This window comes from Oncorhynchus tshawytscha, unplaced genomic scaffold, assembly GCF_018296145.1.
Source record: "Oncorhynchus tshawytscha isolate Ot180627B unplaced genomic scaffold, Otsh_v2.0 Un_contig_1501_pilon_pilon, whole genome shotgun sequence".
NCBI classification, from domain to species: domain Eukaryota; kingdom Metazoa; phylum Chordata; class Actinopteri; order Salmoniformes; family Salmonidae; genus Oncorhynchus; species Oncorhynchus tshawytscha.
In genome coordinates this window covers 176813-196422 of record NW_024609703.1, presented here as the reverse complement: position 1 = coordinate 196422, position 19610 = coordinate 176813, and the positions used below count along the sequence as shown (strand labels likewise).

At 43.2% G+C, this 19610-nt stretch overlaps 1 protein-coding gene across 4 annotated transcripts in view; it reads right to left on the bottom strand.

The window, feature by feature from the left end:
- mctp2b (multiple C2 domains, transmembrane 2b) overlaps window positions 1-19610 on the bottom strand; it is a 91936-nt gene that overhangs the window by 60924 nt on the left and 11402 nt on the right. For all 4 annotated transcript variants that reach the window (XM_042317103.1, XM_042317102.1, XM_042317105.1 and 1 more), the window contains one exon: window positions 1363-2017. In XM_042317103.1, the coding sequence (XP_042173037.1) occupies window positions 1363-1941 (579 nt within the window). In that variant the 5' untranslated portion in view covers window positions 1942-2017. The remainder of the gene's footprint in view (window positions 1-1362; window positions 2018-19610) is intronic.

The following is a 19610-nucleotide window of genomic DNA, read 5'->3' as shown; positions in this document are numbered from 1 at the left end:
TGTCCTTGTGTCTTTCAGAACACCAGAACCATGTAACCTGGGTACCAGTCTGTCTGTGTCCTTGTGTCTTTCAGAACACCAGAACCATGTAACCTGGGTACCAGTCTGTCTGTGTCCTTGTGTCTTTCAGAACACCAGAACCATGTAACCTGGGTACCAGTCTGTCTGTGTCCTTGTGTCTTTCAGAACACCAGAACCATGTAACCTGGGTACCAGTCTGTCTGTGTCCTTGTGTCTTTCACAACACCAGAACCATGTAACCTGGGTACCAGTCTGTCTGTGTCTTTCACAACACCAGAACCATGTAACCTGGGTACCAGTCTGTGTCCTTGTGTCTTTCAGAACACCAGAACCATGTAACCTGGGTACCAGTCTGTCTGTGTCCTTGTGTCTTTCACAACACCAGAACCATGTAACCTGGGTACCAGTCTGTCTGTGTCCTTGTGTCTTTCACAACACCAGAACCATGTAACCTGGGTACCAGTCTGTCTGTGTCCTTGTGTCTTTCAGAACACCAGAACCATGTAACCTGGGTACCAGTCTGTCTGTGTCCTTGTGTCTTTCAGAACACCAGAACCATGTAACCTGGGTACCAGTCTGTCTGTGTCCTTGTGTCTTTCACAACACCAGAACCATGTAACCTGGGTACCAGTCTGTCTGTGTCCTTGTGTCTTTCACAACACCAGAACCATGTAACCTGGGTACCAGTCTGTCTGTGTCCTTTCACAACACCAGAACCATGTAACCTGGGTACCAGTCTGTCTTTGTCCTTGTGTCTTTCAGAACACCAGAACGATGTAACCTGGGTACCAGTCTGTCTGTGTCCTTGTGTCTTTCAGAACACCAGAACCATGTAACCTGGGTACCAGTCTGTCTGTGTCCTTGTGTCTTTCACAACACCAGAACCATGTAACCTGGGTACCAGTCTGTCTGTGTCCTGACTATCTGACTCCATTTAATAAACCTGACTATCTGACTCCATTTAATAAACCTGACTATCTGACTCCATTTAATAAACCTGACTCCATTTAATAAACCTGACTCCATTTAATAAACCTGACTCCATTTAATAAACCTGACTCCATTTAATAAACCCGACTATCTGACTCCATTTAATAAACCTGACTCCATTTAATAAACCTTACTCCATTTAATAAACCTGACTATCTGACTCCATTTAATAAACCTGACTCCATTTAATAAACCTGACTCCATTTAATAGTATAGTAAAACCATGTGCAATCAAGTCTGACTAAGATCAAGAAATGGTCACGAGGAGAAAATATCAAATCAAATGAATTAAATCAGACCATAGTAACACCAGCCATAATGCACCATAGTAAGCTGTAAAACTCTGTTTACCTCAGTCATGTCCTCTGATATCTCCACTGAGGGGATCTCTCTGCTGTGCAGGCCAATGGGAGTGGTAGTGTGTTCACTACAGTGTCCCGTGTGGTCCTGCAGCTCCAAGTCCTCTGTCCCTGACCCCCCCCCAGCAGAAGCAGCTCTCAGCGCATGGCTCTCCTCTGACAGGTCCTCCTCCTCATAAGGAGCAGCACTGGGTTCACTACATACCGACTCCTGGGACGTCCAGTCAGCCTGGTCCACCGGGACACTCAGTCGGTTTAGAGCAGCGTCGCTCCCAGCACTCCCAGCCGTGTTAACGGTGTGAGAGCTAGCACCTCCTCCCTGCCTTCTGTCTCCAACAGTCTTAATGGTGGGAGTGTTGGGGCTGCTGTAGGTCTGGTAGTCCTGCTGGGCCAGGGAGGAGGTGGGGGTGATGTCTGGGACAGAGGAACTCATCCTGTGGTTTAAGACATGTTCTGGACACACCTCAGTCTTACTGGGGTTCTTCCTGCCCCGTCGGAGGGTAGAGAGGAGGGGCTGGGCGCGATGCCGCAGGTGGGACAACACACCGGACTTCTTAGAAGGGGAGTCCATGGTGATGAGCAGGAAGAGGAGAGGGTGTTGATAGTGCTCTGAAGTCTATCTAGGGTTTAACATCCATCACTGAAAGCTGTGAAATAGAGAGACAGGAAGACACAATTAGACTGAAACCAAAACTGTATGTTGGTCATCATTACTACAATCACATTTTCACTGGTTAGTAGCTAACTACAAAAACTATCTACCGACTAAGACTGAGGAGCAGAGAAGAAGTTGATTATTAGATCAAATACAAGGTCATGTTTTACATTAGATCTAGTTCTATGACTGCATTCACCATGAGATGAGGGTGTTCAGCAGACTAAACCTAATAGATTGTATTGGCTGTTGTTCATGTGACATCACAGCAATCTGGCCCCTGGATATTCTTCCATCCTTTCACATGTAAACTGTATGTGTGTCATCATCCCACCACTGAGAGCAGTCCCAATAGTTCCCTATTACAGTAGTCAAACTAGAAAGACAAAGTACAATAGATTAATCAGTTGATAAGAGCTCAACTTAGTATGGTGCTAACCTCTACCTCTAGCCTGATATCACTGCTGTATCCTGCTAACCTGCTAACATCTAGCCTGATATCACTGCTGTATACTGCTAACATCTAGCCTGATATCACTGCTGTATCCTGCTAACCTGCTAACATCTAGTCTGATATCACTGCTATATACTGCTAACATCTAGCCTGATATCACTGCTATATACTGCTAACATCTAGCCTGATATCACTGCTGTATACTGCTAACATCTAGCCTGATATCACTGCTGTATCCTGCTAACCTGCTAACATCTAGCCTGATATCACTGCTGTATGCTGCTAACATCTAGCCTGATATCACTGCTGTATGCTGCTAACCTGCTAACATCTAGCCTGATATCACTGCTGTATGCTGCTAACATCTAGCCTGATATCACTGCTGTATCCTGCTAACCTGCTAACATCTAGTCTGATATCACTGCTATATACTGCTAACATCTAGCCTGATATCACTGCTGTATACTGCTAACATCTAGCCTGATATCACTGCTGTATGCTGCTAACCTGCTAACATCTAGCCTGATATCACTGCTGTATGCTGCTAACCTGCTAACATCTAGCCTGATATCACTGCTGTATGCTGCTAACCTGCTAACATCTAGCCTGATATCACTGCTGTATGCTGCTAACATCTAGCCTGATATCACTGCTGTATGCTGCTAACATCTAGCCTGATATCACTGCTGTATGCTGCTAACCTGCTAACATCTAGCCTGATATCACTGCTTTAAACTGCTAACATCTAGCCTGATATCACTGCTATATACTGCTAACATCTAGCCTGATATCACTGCTGTATACTGCTAAACTCATTGTTTCTACAGATTTTAAATTAAAAATAAACATTGTTGCTAAAAGTATCATTATATTATTGATCGATATTATTATTTGACTTTTCAGATTGCCCAGTAGTGCTATTTGGACCTGTGACCTGTGATCAAATACAAGCTACAGTTAAAGTCGGAAGTTTACATACACTTAGGTTGGAGTCATTAAACTACTTTTTCAACCACGCCACACATTTCTTGTTAACAAACTATAGTTTTGGCAAGTCGGTTAGGACATCCACTTTGTACATGACACAAGTCATTTTTCCAACTATTGTTTACAGGCAGATTATTTCACTTATATCACAATTCCAGTGGGTCAGAAGTTTACATACACTAAGTTGGCAGTGCCTTTAAACAGCCAGGAAAATTCTAGAAAATGATGTCATGGCTTTAGAAGCTTCTGATAGGCTAATTGACATCATTTGAGTCAATTGGAGGTGTACCTGTGGATGTATTTCAAGGCCGACCTTCAAACTCAGTGCCTCTTTGCTTGACATCATGGAAAAATCAAAAGAAATCAGCCAAGACCTCAGAAAAAAATTGTAGACCTCCACAAGTCTGGTTTGTCTGGTCTGAAGGTACCACATTCAAATGTACATGCAATAGTACGCAAGTATAAACACCATGAGACCACGCAAAAGTATCTATATCCACAGTAAAACGAGTCCTATATCGATATAACCTAAAAAGCCACTCAGCAAGGAAGAAGCCGCTGCTACAAAACCGCCATAAAATGCCAGACTACAGTTTGCAACTGCACATGGGGACAAAGATGGTACTTTTTAGAGAAATGTCCTCTGGTCTGATGAAACAAAAATAGAACTGCTTGGCCATAATGACCATCGTTATGTTTGGAGGAAAAAGGGGGAGGCTTGCAAGCCGAAGCACACCATCCCAACCGTGAAGCACGGGGCTGGCAGCATCATGCTTTGCTGCAGGAGGGACTGGTGCACTTCACAAAATAGATGGCATCATGAGGTAGGAAAATTATGTGGATATATTGAATCAACATCAGTCAGGAAGTTAAAGCTTGGTTGCAAATGGGTCTTCCATATGGACAATGACCCCAAGCATACTTTCAAAGTTGTGGCAAAATGGCTTAAGGACAACAAAGTCAAGGTATTGGAGTGGCCATCACAAAGCCCTGACCTCAATCCTATGGAAAATGTATGGGCAGAACTGAAAAAGTGTGTGCGAGCAAGGAGGCCTACAAACCTGACTCAGTTACACCAGCTCTGTCAGGAGGAATCGGCCACAATTCACCCAACTTATTGTCGGAAGCTTGTGGAAGGCTACACGAAATGTTTGACCCAAGTTTCAAGGCAATGCTACCAAATACTAATTGAGTGTATGTAAACTTCTGACCCACTGGGAATGTGATGAAAGAAATAAATGCTGAAATAAATAATTCTCTCAACTATTATTCTGACATTTCACATTCTTAAAATAAACTGGCGATCCTAACTTACCTAAAACAGGGAGTTTTTACTAGATTAAATGTCAGGAATGGTGAAAAACTGAGTTTAATTGTAGTTGGCTAAGGTGTATGTAAACTTCCGACTTCAATTGTACATATGGACACTACCAAAACAAATGATCTAATGATTCTGTCTCTTCGCAGAAAAATTTGCAGAGCTGGGAAGGTGGTATCCCCCATATAAATAACATTCTATTGGTTGCAAGAATTTTCAAATGGCAAAATTCAAAGTTTTGAATCAGGCATCGTTTTGCGTATCAGTTCATAAACCATGAGCCATGGAATCCGTCAAAAACGTCAAATACGTCAAAAATCTCCTCCCAACTATGTTACAATCTATATGGGGCTATCAGGTAGCCTGGTGGTCAGGGCATTGTTCTGCCCCTGAACAAGACAGTAAACCCACTGTTCCCCGGTAGGCCGTCACTGTGAATAAGAATTTAACTGGTTAGTTCAATAAAAGGCTACATATGGCACGGCGGTCCTTAAATTAAACTTTTTGATTTATCACAATTTCCTTTAACCAATGTTGGTCTTTAATACAGGGTCGACAGACAAGTTCATTACATTTTCCCCCTTCCACTTTCCGCTTCCATTTTTTGCAATAATGCTGCAATTAGTTGGTTGTAATTTTGGGTAGAGTAGATGAGAGAGAACTCCACTAGTCCTAATGATATAATTTATGAAGATAACTTTTTAATCAATTAGTATATTTGAGTATTAGTATTATTTGTTGACTTTTCTGAATAAATTGAAATTGCAACCAACTTTCAATGGCTTGTTTTAACAATAGCGACATTTGGGAGATGATTTCTTTTTAAATAACTGAAAGTGAGAGGTTGTAATCTGAAAAAAGGGAAAAAGGCCATTCTTGAACAAAGGGTGAGACATTCTTTCTGATTTTCTAGAGAACCAGCTTGGATTTAAGTATAACTTCTGTATGACTGAAGCTTTTAGTGCTTTAATATTTAACCATTTCTGCCCTTCGAATTCATATTCATTATATAAATAGGCCTGTTAAATTTTGTCTGGCTTGATGTTCCAAATAAAATTGATTTTAAAAAAACTGTTCGCTAGGTGTAGTGTCACGTAGAGTAGGCCAGATGGCTAAACTGGATAACCTAACCTCTATAAAAATAAAAAGATGGCGGAACCGCAAAAGTTATTCTGTGCAAAGGTGTTTATTTACAAGTGATTCCGGAACAGAAAATAACAGTACTGCCATCAACGTCTACCTTATGGGACAGCTTAACAACAATGCTGCCCCATCCACAGCTCAATCCAAAAAATCCCCTTAGAGACTGGAGAGAGGCTCCTTTTGTAGGGCTAGCCCCTCCCCTCAGAACAATTAACCCTAATTAATTAATCAATTAACAATACAAACCTACATTTTCCATGAACTAAACATACTAAAGGATATACATTGCAACACGGTTTTAAACAATATCACAACATAACATTTACAACATTACATCATTACTGACAATGTCTTTCAATATGCCCATATGCATTAATGAGCCATTTGGGACAGGCACTATAAAGCCAACCCAATTCCCTTAGCTCGGGTCCTTTTCCAGCATACCCAGAAGCTACAGAGATGGAGAGAGAGGAACAGAACAAACAAACAATGCGCTCATCCACAACATTGATAAGTATAATAATTATTGTATCTCTCAAATATGAACATTGACAAGTGTGAAATGCATGCACCAAGACAGAAGTTAAATTGTGTGTCGACCCACATTGTTAACTTATGGTATAATGGCGCAGGGAGGAGTGATGAATATGTGTGTGCGTTAAAGAACCAAATGCTGCCCGCGGCCAGTGACGGACTTCTACGTCACATGTAGGCAAGACCATAAGCAAATAGGTAAACTGGGATATGACTAAAGAGTTAATTAGGGTAAACTGGGATATGACACATTTTTCCACAAATAGACAGGTATTTACCTTTCCATGGTAGCCAGATCATATTGATGTTAGCTAACTTTCTATTAAAATGTATTGGAGTCAGATCATTTATTTATTTCAGGATATGTATAGCGGGTATATCCACATCACCATCAGACCATTGTATTGGTAAACTACACAGTAATGTTAAAGTTGTATTTTTTGTGATCCAAAACGTAATATTTTGGTTTTAATCCAGAGAGGTTAGAAAAAGTATCTAGATCCTCTATGATGCTGTGGATTTAAAAGAAAACATGAATCATCAGAGTACAGTGGCACCTTTGTTTTTCAGCCCTGATTTTCTAATCCCTTGATATTATTTTTTGGATCTAATTTTAATAGATAACATTGCGATGGCCATAATAAATAGATATGCTGATAGTGGACAACCTTGTTTAACTCCACTTGACAGTTTAAAACTTTCTGAGAAGCAGCCATTATTTACTACTTTACACCAATGGTAACTATACAGGATTTAATTGCATGGCCTCTAAAGGCACATTTAAAAGTGTCCCATACAATAAGGGGATCTGTGATGTTAATGTTAATGATGGTTAATGTGTTATGAATGTGTTAATGTGTTATGAATGTGTTAATGTGTTATGAATATGTGAATGTGTGAATGTGTGATGAATGTGTTAATGTGTGATGAATGTGTTAATGTGTTATGAATGTGTTAATGTGTTATGAATGTGTGAATGTGTTATGAATGTGTTAATAAATATACTATGAATGTGTTAATATGTTATGAATGTGTGAATGTGTTATAAATATGTGAATGTGTTATGAATGTGTGAATGTGTTGTGAATGTGGTAATGTGTTATGAATGTGTTAATGTGTTATAAATATGTGAATGTGTTATGAATGTGTGAATGTGTTATAAATATGTGAATGTGTTATGAATGTGTGAATGTGTTGTGAATGTGGTAATGTGTTATGAATGTGTGAATGTGTTATAAATATGTGAATGTGTTATGAATGTGTGAATGTGTTGTGAATGTGGTAATGTGTTATGAATGTGTTAATGTGTTATGAATGTGGTAATGTGTTATGAGTGTGTTATGAATGTGTTAATGTGTTATGAATGTGTTAATGTGTTAATGTGTTATGAGTGTGTTATGAATGTGTTAATGTGTTATGAATGTGTTAATGTGTTATGAATATGTGAATGTGTTAATGTGTTATGAATATGTTAATGTGTTATGAGTGTGTTATGAATGTGGTACTGTGTTATGAATAGGTGAATGTGTTAATGTGTTATGAATGTGTCAGTGTGTTATGAGTGTGTTAATGTGTTATGAATAGCCTAAGGACTATTAGTCAAGCAGTCAGCAGCAACATTCATATGGAAATGTACTGAGAATTAAACTGAGGAGGATTTATGTGATTGGCAGCAATCCCAGATGATGAATGTTGACATGCACTGACATGATGACATCTCAACACCAGAGACTAGAGCAGAGCTAGATCCTGCCACAAAGAGCTTCTACGGATCAGAGAAACAGGATAGGCCGACTGTTTTTAAATCAGAAGAACATCTTCTGTTTTAACTCTAACAAATATAAAACAACTCAATTCATCCAATCAGAAAACACTGAGCAGAGACTAGAGCTTCCATCATAGAAACAATATACTGTTTTATGTCCAAAAAAACACTTCCACTTTTTTTATAAATAAAATAATGAGATTCCTCATATTTGAAATGCTTAAATACATATAAATACACAATCCATTCCCAAGTATTGAGTCCAAGAACATTTGAATCTAGATCAAGTTTATGATAACAACTGGCTGACATGAAGTGACACACCTTCTGTGTCTACATGGCTGGGCCTGGCCCCAGCCCTGAGTAATCTGCTGTGTCCTTGTGGACAGTGGAACACCTAGACTGCTCCCAAATGGAACCCTATTCCCTGTATAGTGCACTACTTTTGACCAGAGCCCATAGTGCACTACATAGTGAATAGAGTGTCATTTGGGGTTAGCCTGAAATAAGGGTCTTCGTTCCATTTCACCAGTATTCCTATATACACTGAGAACACAATGAATTATACAGTGCAGGAGCATTCATACTGCTGTTGTTAGTGTTACATTGTGCTAGATCTCCTTTGTGCTGTTGTTAGTGTTACATTGTGCTGTGTAATCTCAACATTCATACTGCTGTTGTTAGTGTTACATTGTGCTAGATCTCCTTTGTGTGTAATCTCAACATTCATACTGCTGTTGTTAGTGTTACATTGTGCTAGATCTCCTTTGTGTGTAATCTCAACATTCATGCTACCTTTGTCACAGCCCAGAAGCTTCTTAAATATTTGCCATGTATCAATATAGAAATGTCAAACACTTCAGGCCTTCCATTAAAATGGAACCATTGTTTCATGAACCTTATCCGTCTTCTGATAAACAAACAGCTAGAGTTCTAGTTTGACAAAAGGGCAACTTAATGTGAAGTGTTTATCCTTTGGCTAGCCTGGTCCCAGATCTGTGTCTGTTATTACCAACTCCACTTCTCATTGGACAAACATGACAATTTCATCAGTGGTGGAAAAAGTTCTCAATTGTAAAGATACCTTTATAGTAAAAGTTAGTCACCCAGTAAAATACTCCTTGAGTAAAGGTCTAAAAGTATTTGGTTTTATATATACTTAAGTATCAAAAGTAAGTGGAATTGCTAAAATGTACTTTAGTATCATAAAAAAACAGGTAGGCCAGTTGAGAACAAGTTCTCATTTACCACCGCGACCTGGCCAAGATAAAGCAAAGCAGTGTGACACAGACAACAACACAGAGTTACACATGGAATAAACAAACATACAGTCAATAACACAATAGAAAAAGTTTAAATACAGTGTGTGCAAATGGCGTGAGGCGGTAAGGCAATAAATAGGCCATAGTAGAGAAGTAATTACAATTTAGCAAATTAACACTGGAGTGACAGATGAGCAGATGATGATGTGCAAGCAGAAATACTAGTGTTCAAAAAAGCAGAAAAGTAAATAAAAACAATATGGGGATGAGGTAGTTGGATGGGCTATTTACAGATGGGCTGTGTACAGCTGCAGTGATCTGTGAGCTGATCTGACAGCTGATGCTTAAAGTTAGTGAGGGAGATACGAGTCTCCAACTTCAGTGATTTTTGCAGTTCGTTCCTGTCATTGGCAGCAGAGAACTGGATGGAAAGGCGGCCAAATGAGGTGTTGGCTTTGGGGATGACCTATGCTGCTATGGTGACCAGTGAGATATACCTATCATAGGTAAAAAATAACTTCAAATTCCTTATATTAAGCAAACCAGATGGGACAATGTTCTCATTTTTTGTTGAAGGACAGCAGGGGCTCCAACACTCAGACATAATTTACAAACAAGGCATTTGTGTTTAGTGAGTCCTCCAGATCAGAGGCAGTAGGGATGACCAGGGATGTTCTCTGTTTAGTGAGTCCTCCAGATCAGAGGCAGTAGGGATGACCAGGGATGTTCTCTGTTTAGTGAGTCATCCAGATCAGAGTCAGTAGGGATGACCAGGGATGTTCTCTGTTCAGTGAGTCCTCCAGATCAGAGGCAGTAGGGATGACCAGGGATGTTCTCTGTTTAGTGAGTCCTCCAGATCAGAGGCAGTAGGGATGACCAGGGATGTTCTCTGTTTAGTGAGTCCTCCAGATAGTGAGTCCTCCAGATCAGAGGCAGTAGGGATGACCAGGGATGTTCTCTGTTTAGTGAGTCCTCCAGATCAGAGGCAGTAGGGATGACCAGGGATGTTCTCTGTTTAGTGAGTCCTCCAGATCAGAGGCAGTAGGGATGACCAGGCATGTTCTCTGTTTAGTGAGTCCTCCAGATCAGAGGCAGTAGGGATGACCAGGGATATTCTCTGTTTAGTGAGTCTGCCAGATCAGAGACAGTAGGGATGACCAGGGATGTTCTCTGTTTAGTGAGTCCTCCAGATCAGAGGCAGTAGGGATGACCAGGGATGTTCTCTGTTTAGTGAGTCTGCCAGATCAGAGGCAGTAGGGATGACCAGGGATGTTCTCTGTTTAGTGAGTCCTCCAGATCAGAGGCAGAGGGATGACAGGGATGTTCTCTGTTTAGTGAGTCCTCCAGATCCAGGGGATGACATGTTCTCTGTTTAGTGAGTCCTCCAGATCAGAGGCAGTAGGGATGACCAGGGATGTTCTCTGTTTAGTGAGTCTGCCAGATCAGAGACAGTAGGGATGACCAGGGATGTTCACTTCAATACTTCCGGCGCCGACAGAGATGGCCGCCTCGCTTCGCGTTCCTAGGAAACTATGCAGTTTTTTGTTTTTTTACATGTTATTTCTTACACTAGTACCCCAGGTCATCTTAGGTTTCATTACATACAGCCGAGAAGAACTACTGAATATAAGATCAGCGTCAACTCACCATCAGTACGACCAAGAATATGTTTTTCGCGATGCGGATCCTGTGTTCTGCCTTACAACCAGTGTAACGGAGTGGATTACATGCAGCGGATTACATGCAGCGACCCAAAAAAACGACTCAGAAAAAGAGGGAAACGAAGCGGTCTTCTGGTCAGACTCCGGAGACGGGCACATCGTGCACCACTCCCTAGCATTCTTCTTGCCAATGTCCAGTCTCTTGACAACAAGGTTGATGAAATCCGAGCAAGGGTAGCATTCCAGAGGGACATCAGAGACTGTAACGTTCTCTGCTTCACGGAAACATGGCTAACTGGAGAGACGCTATCCGATAGCGGTGCAGCCAGCGGGTTTCTCCACGCATCGCGCCGACAGAAACGAACATCTTTCTGGTAAGAAGAGGGGCGGGGGCGTATGCCTTATGACTAACGTGACATGGTGTGATGACAGAAACATACAGGAACTCAAATCCTTCTGTTCACCTGATTTAGAATTCCTCACAATCAAATGTAGACCGCATTATCTACCAAGAGAATTCTCTTCGATTATAATCACAGCCGTATATATCCCCCAAGCAGACACATCGATGGCTCTGAACGAACTTTATTTAACTCTCTGCAAACTGGAAACGATTTATCCGGAGGCTGCATTCATTGTAGCTGGGGATTTTAACAAGGCTAATCTGAAAACAAGACTCCCTAAATTTTATCAGCATATCGATTGCGCAACCAGGGGTGGAAAGACCCTGGATCATTGTTACTCTAACTTCCGCGACGCATATAAGGCCCTGCCCCGCACCCCTTTCGGAAAAGCTGACCACGACTCCATTTTGTTGATCCCTGCCTACAGACAGAAACTAAAACAAGAGGCTCCCACGCTGACGTCTGTCCAACGCTGGTCCGACCAAGCTGACTCCACACTCCAAGACTGCTTCCATCACGTGGACTGGGAGATGTTTCGTATTGCGTCAGACAACAACATTGACGAATACGCTGATTCGGTGTGCGAGTTCATTAGAACGTGCGTTGAAGATGTCATTCCCATAGCAACGATTAAAACATTCCCTAACCAGAAACCTTGGATTGATGGCAGCATTCGTGTGAAACTGAAGGCACGAACCACTGCTTTTAATCAGGGCAAGGTGTCTGGTAACATGACTGAATACAAACAGTGCAGCTATTCCCTCCGCAAGGCTATCAAACAAGCTAAGCGCCAGTACAGAGACAAAGTAGAATCTCAATTCAACGGCTCAGACACAAGAGGCATGTGGCAGGGTCTACAGTGCAACACGGCCTGCAACGAAAACATGCGGTCTCTCCTTCACTGGCAGTCAATCACGGACTACAGGAAGAAACCCACGGACATATTCAATCAATCCAGCTGGCCGGTATACCAGTCTGCTGTTCCCACATGCTTCAAGAGGGCCACCATTGTTCCTGTTCCCAAGAAAGCTAAGGTAACTGAGCTAAACGACTACCGCCCGTAGCACTCACATCCGTCATCATGAAGTGCTTTGAGAGACTAGTCAAGGACCATATCACCTCCACCCTACCTGACACCCTAGACCCACTCCATTTGCTTACCGCCCAAATAGGTCCACAGACGATGCAATCTCAACCACATTGCACACTGCCCTAACCCATCTGGACAAGAGGAATACCTATGTGAGAATGCTGTTCATCGACTACAGCTCGGCATTCAACACCATAGTACCCTCCAAGCTCGTCATCAAGCTCGAGACCCTGGGTCTCGACCCCGCCCTGTGCAACTGGGTTCTGGACTTCCTGACGGGCCGCCCCCAGGTGGTGAGGGTAGGCAACAACATCTCCTGCCCGCTGATCCTCAACACTGGGGCCCCAAAAGGGTGCGTTCTGAGCCCTCTCCTGTACTCCCACGACTGCGTGGCCACGCACGCCTCCAACTCAATCATCAAGTTTGCGGACGACACAACAGTGGTAGGCTTGATTACCAACAACGACGAGACGGCCTACAGGGAGGAGGTGAGGGCCCTCGGAGTGTGGTGTCAGGAAAATAACCTCACACTCAACGTCAACAAAACTAAGGAGATGATTGTGGACTTCAGGAAACAGCAGAGGGAACACCCCCCCATCCACATCGATGGAACAGTAGTGGAGAGGGTAGCAAGTTTTAAGTTCCTCGGCATACACATCACAGACAAACTGAATTGGTCCACTCACACAGACAGCATCGTGAGGAAGGCGCAGCAGCGCCTCTTCAACCTCAGGAGGCTGAAGAAATTCGGCTTGTCACCAAAAGCACTCACAAACTTCTACAGATGCACAATCGAGAGCATCCTGGCGGGCTGTATCACCGCCTGGTATGGCAACTGCACCGCCCTCAACCGTAAGGCTCTCCAGAGGGTAGTGAGGTCTGCACAACGCATCACCGGGGGCAAACTACCTGCCCTCCAGGACACCTACACCACCCGATGCTACAGGAAGGCCATAAAGATCATCAAGGACATCAACCACCCGAGCCACTGCCTGTTCACCCCGCTGTCATCCAGAAGGCGAGGTCAGTACAGGTGCATCAAAGCTGGGACCGAGAGACTGAAAAACAGCTTCTATCTCAAGGCCATCAGACTGTTAAACAGCCACCACTAACATTGAGTGGCTACTGCCAACACACTGTCAATGACACTGACTCTACTCCAGCCACTTTAATAATGGGAACTGATGGGAAATGATGTAAATATATCACTAGCCACTTTAAACAATGCTACCTTATATAATGTTACTTACCCTACATTATTCATCTCATATGCATACGTAGATACTGTACTCTATATCATCGACTGCATCCTTATGTAATACATGTATCACTAGCCACTTTAACTATGCCACTTGGTTTACATACTCATCTCATATGTATATACTGTACTCGATATCATCTACTGTATCTTGCGTATGCTGCTCTGTACCATCACTCATTCATATATCCTTATGTACATATTCTTTATCCCCTTACACTGTGTATAAGACAGTAGTTTTTTTGGAATTGTTAGTTAGATTACTTGTTGGTTATTACTGCATTGTCGGAACTAGAAGCACAAGCATTTCGCTACACTCGCATTAACATCTGCTAAACATGTGTATGTGACAAATAAAATTTGATTTGATTTGTTCTCTGTTTAGTGAGTCCTCCAGATCAGAGGCAGTAGGGATGACCAGGGATGTTCTCTTGATAAGTGTGTGAATTAGACCATTTTCCCGTCAAAATGTAACAAGTACTTTTGGGTGTCAGATAAAATGTACATTTTATTTAGGAATATAGTGAATTAAAAGTAAAAGTTGGCAGAAATATGAATAGTAAAGTACTGAAACCCCAAAAAGCAGTAACAGACTGGCATCGAGGCTTCCTTTCAGAACAGAGGGACTGTTTCATTACATCTATATTAGCATCACAATACTGCTGTGACAGGAAGTCTTATCCCTAGTGTGTTTGAACTTAGATGCCTTGAACAACAGCTTCCTGGGATCATCTGGGAGCATTGTCATGTCCAGTCTCTTCACCACGATGGAGAAAGTAAAGTCCTCCTTTACAGCACAATCAAATGGACAGTAAAAGGACATGTCTGACCGCCATACACAGCAGGAATATAATCCACTGTAATCCCTGTAGAGTAGCGGGACCAGGCAGCTTCTATTATCTGAGCTGAGAGCTGTACTGTAGTGTATTACAGACCCTGTGCCTTGCTAGGACAGCACCTGCCCACTGCACCCAGCTGCGGTTAGTCTCCAGAGAAAACAACCACTGGTCATTAAGCCTCTTATACAGCCTCTGGGTTTATGATGCTCTTCAAATGGCACCCGATCCCCGACACTCTTAGAACAAAAGATAAAAACTAGAACCCAAAAGGATTATTCATCTGTCCCCATAAAACCCTTTCAAGAAACCTTGCTGGTTGCAAGTATAATTGTTTTGGGTTCCATGTAGAACCCTGTCCACAGAGGAACCCTGTCCACAGAGGAACCCTGTCCACAGAGGGTTCTACATGGAACCAAAAAGGGTTCTCCTAATGGGACAGCCGAAGAACCCTTTTGGATCCCTTGTATATGTCTCCTGAGAGTGTATGTCATGTCTCCTGACTCTGGTAACTATGAGGTAGGGGTCAGATGTCAGCTCTGTCTCCTGACTCTGGTATCTATGAGGTAGAGGTCAGATGTCAGCTCTGTCTCCTGACTCTGGTATCTATGAGGTAGAGGTCAGATGTCAGCTCTGTCTCCGGACTCTGGTATCTATGAGGTAGAGGTCAGATGTCAGCTCTGTCTCCGGACTCTGGTATCTATGAGGTAGAGGTCAGATGTCAGCTCTGTCTCCTGACTCTGGTATCTATGAGGTAGAGGTCAGATGTCAGCTCTGTCTCCTGACTCTGGTATCTATGAGGTAGAGGTCAGATGTCAGCTCTGTCTCCTGACTCTGGTATCTATGAGGTAGGGGTGTCAGCTCTGTCTCCGGACTCTGGTATCTATGAGGTAGGGGTCAGATGTCAGCTCTGTCTCCTGACTCTGGTATCTATGAGGTAGGGGTCAGATGTCAGCTCTGTCTCCTGACTCTGGTATCTATGAGGTAGGGGTCAGATGTCAGCTCTGTCTCCTGACTCTGGTATCTATGAGGTAGAGGTCAGATGTCAGCTCTGTCTCCTGACTCTGGTATCTATGATCTCTTTATGTACATATTCTTTATCCCCTTACACTTGTGTCTATAAGGTAGTAGTTTTGGAATTGTTAGCGAGATTACTTGTTGGTTATTACTGCATTGTCGGAACTAGAAGCACAAGCATTTCGCTACACTCGCATTAACATCTGCTAACCATGTGTATGTGACAAATAAAATTTGATTTGATTTGGTAGGGGTCAGATGTCAGCTCTGTCTCCTGACTCTGGTATCTATGAGGTAGGGGTCAGATGTCCAGGTCCAGACATACCTGATACTCTACTAGTGGATCATAATGACAGCGGGTCCAATATTTGTCCATCTTAATCTCCTCTTTTCTTTAGTGTCACTTCAGAGAGGATGTCTGCTGGGAAGAAATCAGTTTCCTGTTAATCCAGGACGCAGGGCTCTGACCCAGATGAGGGGATTAGAGGAGGAGGAATAAAATGTTGACAGAAACATAGAATAAAAGAGTGTGATGGATAGAGGGAGGATGATGTTAGAGAGAGATTGGGATGGACAGGAGACTAGTGAAGGTGGGACTGACTGTGACCTCTATCCTGATCTGAATATCAAATTCCCTAGTGCACTATTTTTGATCAGGGCTTGTAGGGGTCAGAAGTAGTCACTGTATTGGGAGTATGCTGTCATTTGGGACACCTGCCTGTTCTGCTGTCAGATAACAGTCAGTCAACTCCAGACTGGTAATAATAGCATCATACCATCCAACAATGCCTGAAAGGAAGTTGCAACATCCTCTACACCTGCAGTACAGTTGGAAGTAGCTAGTGACGAATGTAATGTAAAACAATCTCTTAACAATGCCAACACTGATCAACAAAATGGATGTCCACGGAAATTAAATTAACAATATTTACCAACATAAATACTACGTACATTTCTATACAGATTGAAAGATTTTACGCGACTACAGTGATCGCAGATCTTATAAATGTGGCCAGAAATATAGCTAAATATTTAATAGTCTTTAATAATCATAATGACTATCTGACAGTAGTATTCAGTTCAAACATTAAGCTAACTGACAGCAGTATTCAGTTCAGTCATTAAGCTAACTGACAGCAGGATTCAGTTCAGTCATTAAGCTAACTGACAGCAGGATTCAGTTCAGTCATTAAGCTAACTGACAGCAGTAAGAGAGAAAGAGAAAGAGAGAGTGAAAGAAAGAGAGAGAGAGAGAGAGAAAGAGAGAAAGAGAGGAGAGAGAGAGAGAGAAGAGAGAGAAAGAGAGGAGAAAGAGAGAAAGAGAGAGAGAGGAGAGAGGAGAGAGAGAAAGAGAGGAGAGAGAAAAGAGGAGAGAGAAGAGAGAGAGAGAGAGAGAGAGAGAGAGAGAGAGAGAGAAAGAGAGAGAGAAAGAAGGAGAGAAAGAGAGAACGAGAGAGAGAAAGAAAGAGAGAGGGAGAAAGAGAGAAGAGAAAGAAAGAGAGGAGAGAGGAGAAAGAAAGAAAGAGAGGAGAGAATGAAAGAGAGGAGAGAGAGAAAGAGAGAGAGAGAGAGAGAGAGAGAGAGATCGAGAGAGAGATCGAGAGAGAGAGAGAGAGAGAGAGAGAGAGAGAGAGGTAGTCTATGGTTGACGGCTTAACATACCATCACACAACAACTCCTCCTATCATCACAACACTGTCCCTCACTATTAGCCAGGCTGGCCAGAGCAGAGAGGGAATCTACCTCCCTAATGACACCCTATTCCCTATTGAGTGCACTACTTTTCACCAGGGCCTACAGGGCTCAGGTCAAATATAGTGCACTATATAGGGAATATATTCCCATTTGGGATGCAGCCAGAGAGAGAGAGAGCTATCTACACTAATCCTGACAAACGGCTGCTCTATCATCCGTCCGTCCTGCAGAGTAGAGGCAGGGTGAGACGACAGTACAGTTGGCCCTGAACATCTGTCTCATTATGAAGGCAGTGTGTTGTGGCCATGCTGAGACCACACTAGACCACAGGGACGCCCTGCGTCCCAATAGGCATCCTGTGCACTACGTTTGACCAGAGTGGTAGTAGTAGTACACTACATTGGGAATAGGGTTCAATTTGGGACAGAGAAGGGACAGGGAGAAAGCTAGCAAGCTAGCACCCTAGGCAGATCAGCCCACCACACAGAACAGGACAAGGGTCAGAGTTCGACTACTACAGCTCGGCATTCAACACCATAGTACCCTCCAAGCTCGTCATCAAGCTCGAGACCCTGGGTCTCGACCCCGCCCTGTGCAACTGGGTACTGGACTTCCTGACGGGCCGCCCCCAGGTGGTGAGGGTAGGCAACAACATCTCCTCCCCGCTGATCCTCAACACTGGGGCCCCACAAGGGTGCGTTCTGAGCCCCCTCCTGTACTCCCTGTTCACCCACGACTGCGTGGCCATGCACGCCTCCAACTCAATCATCAAGTTTGCGGACGACACAACAGTGGTAGGCTTGATTACCAACAACGACGAGACGGCCTACAGGGAGGAGGTGAGGGCCCTCGGAGTGTGGTGTCAGGAAAATAACCTCACACTCAACGTCAACAAAACTAAGGAGATGATTGTGGACTTCAGGAAACAGCAGAGGGAACACCCCCATCCACATCGATGGAACAGTAGTGGAGAGGGTAGCAATTTTAAGTTCCTCGGCATACACATCACAGACAAACTGAATTGGTCCACTCACACAGACAGCATCGTGAGGAAGGCGCAGCAGCGCCTCTTCAACCTCAGGAGGCTGAAGAAATTCGGCTTGTCACCAAAAGCACTCACAAACTTCTACAGATGCACAATCGAGAGCATCCTGGCGGGCTGTATCACCGCCTGGTATGGCAACTGCACCGCCCTCAACCGTAAGGCTCTCCAGAGGGTAGTGAGGTCTGCACAACGCATCACCGGGGGCAAACTACCTGCCCTCCAGGACACCTACACCACCCGATGCTACAGGAAGGCCATAAAGATCATCAAGGACATCAACCACCCGAGCCACTGCCTGTTCACCCCGCTGTCATCCAGAAGGCGAGGTCAGTACAGGTGCATCAAAGCTGGGACCGAGAGACTGAAAAACAGCTTCTATCTCAAGGCCATCAGACTGTTAAACAGCCACCACTAACATTGAGTGGCTACTGCCAACACACTGTCAATGACACTGACTCTACTCCAGCCACTTTAATCATGGGAATTGATGGGAAATGATGTAAATATATCACTAGCCACTTTAAACAATGCTACCTTATATAATGTTACTTACCCTACATTGTTCATCTCATATGCATACGTTGATACTGTACTCTATATCATCGACTGCATCCTTATGTAATACATGTATCACTAGCCACTTTAACTATGCCACTTGGTTTACATACTTATCTCATATGTATATACTGTACTCGATATCATCTACTGTATCTTGCCTATGCTGCTCTGTACCATCACTCATTCATATATCCTTATGTACATATTCTTTATCCCCTTACACTGTGTATAAGACAGTAGTTTTTTTTTGGAATTGTTAGTTAGATTACTTGCTCGTTATTACTGCATTGTCGGAACTAGAAGCACAAGCATTTCGCTACACTCGCATTAACATCTGCTAACCATGTGTATGTGACAAATAAAATTTGATTTGATTTGATTTGATTTGAGTTCACACAGGGTCAGCACACCTTCTCTAGGCAGATCAGCCCACCACACAGAGAGGACAGGAGAGAACAGGACAAGGGTCAGAGTTCACACAGGGTCAGCACACCTTCTCTAGGCAGATCAGCCGACCACACAGAGGACAGGAGAGAACAGGACAAGGGTCAGAGTTCA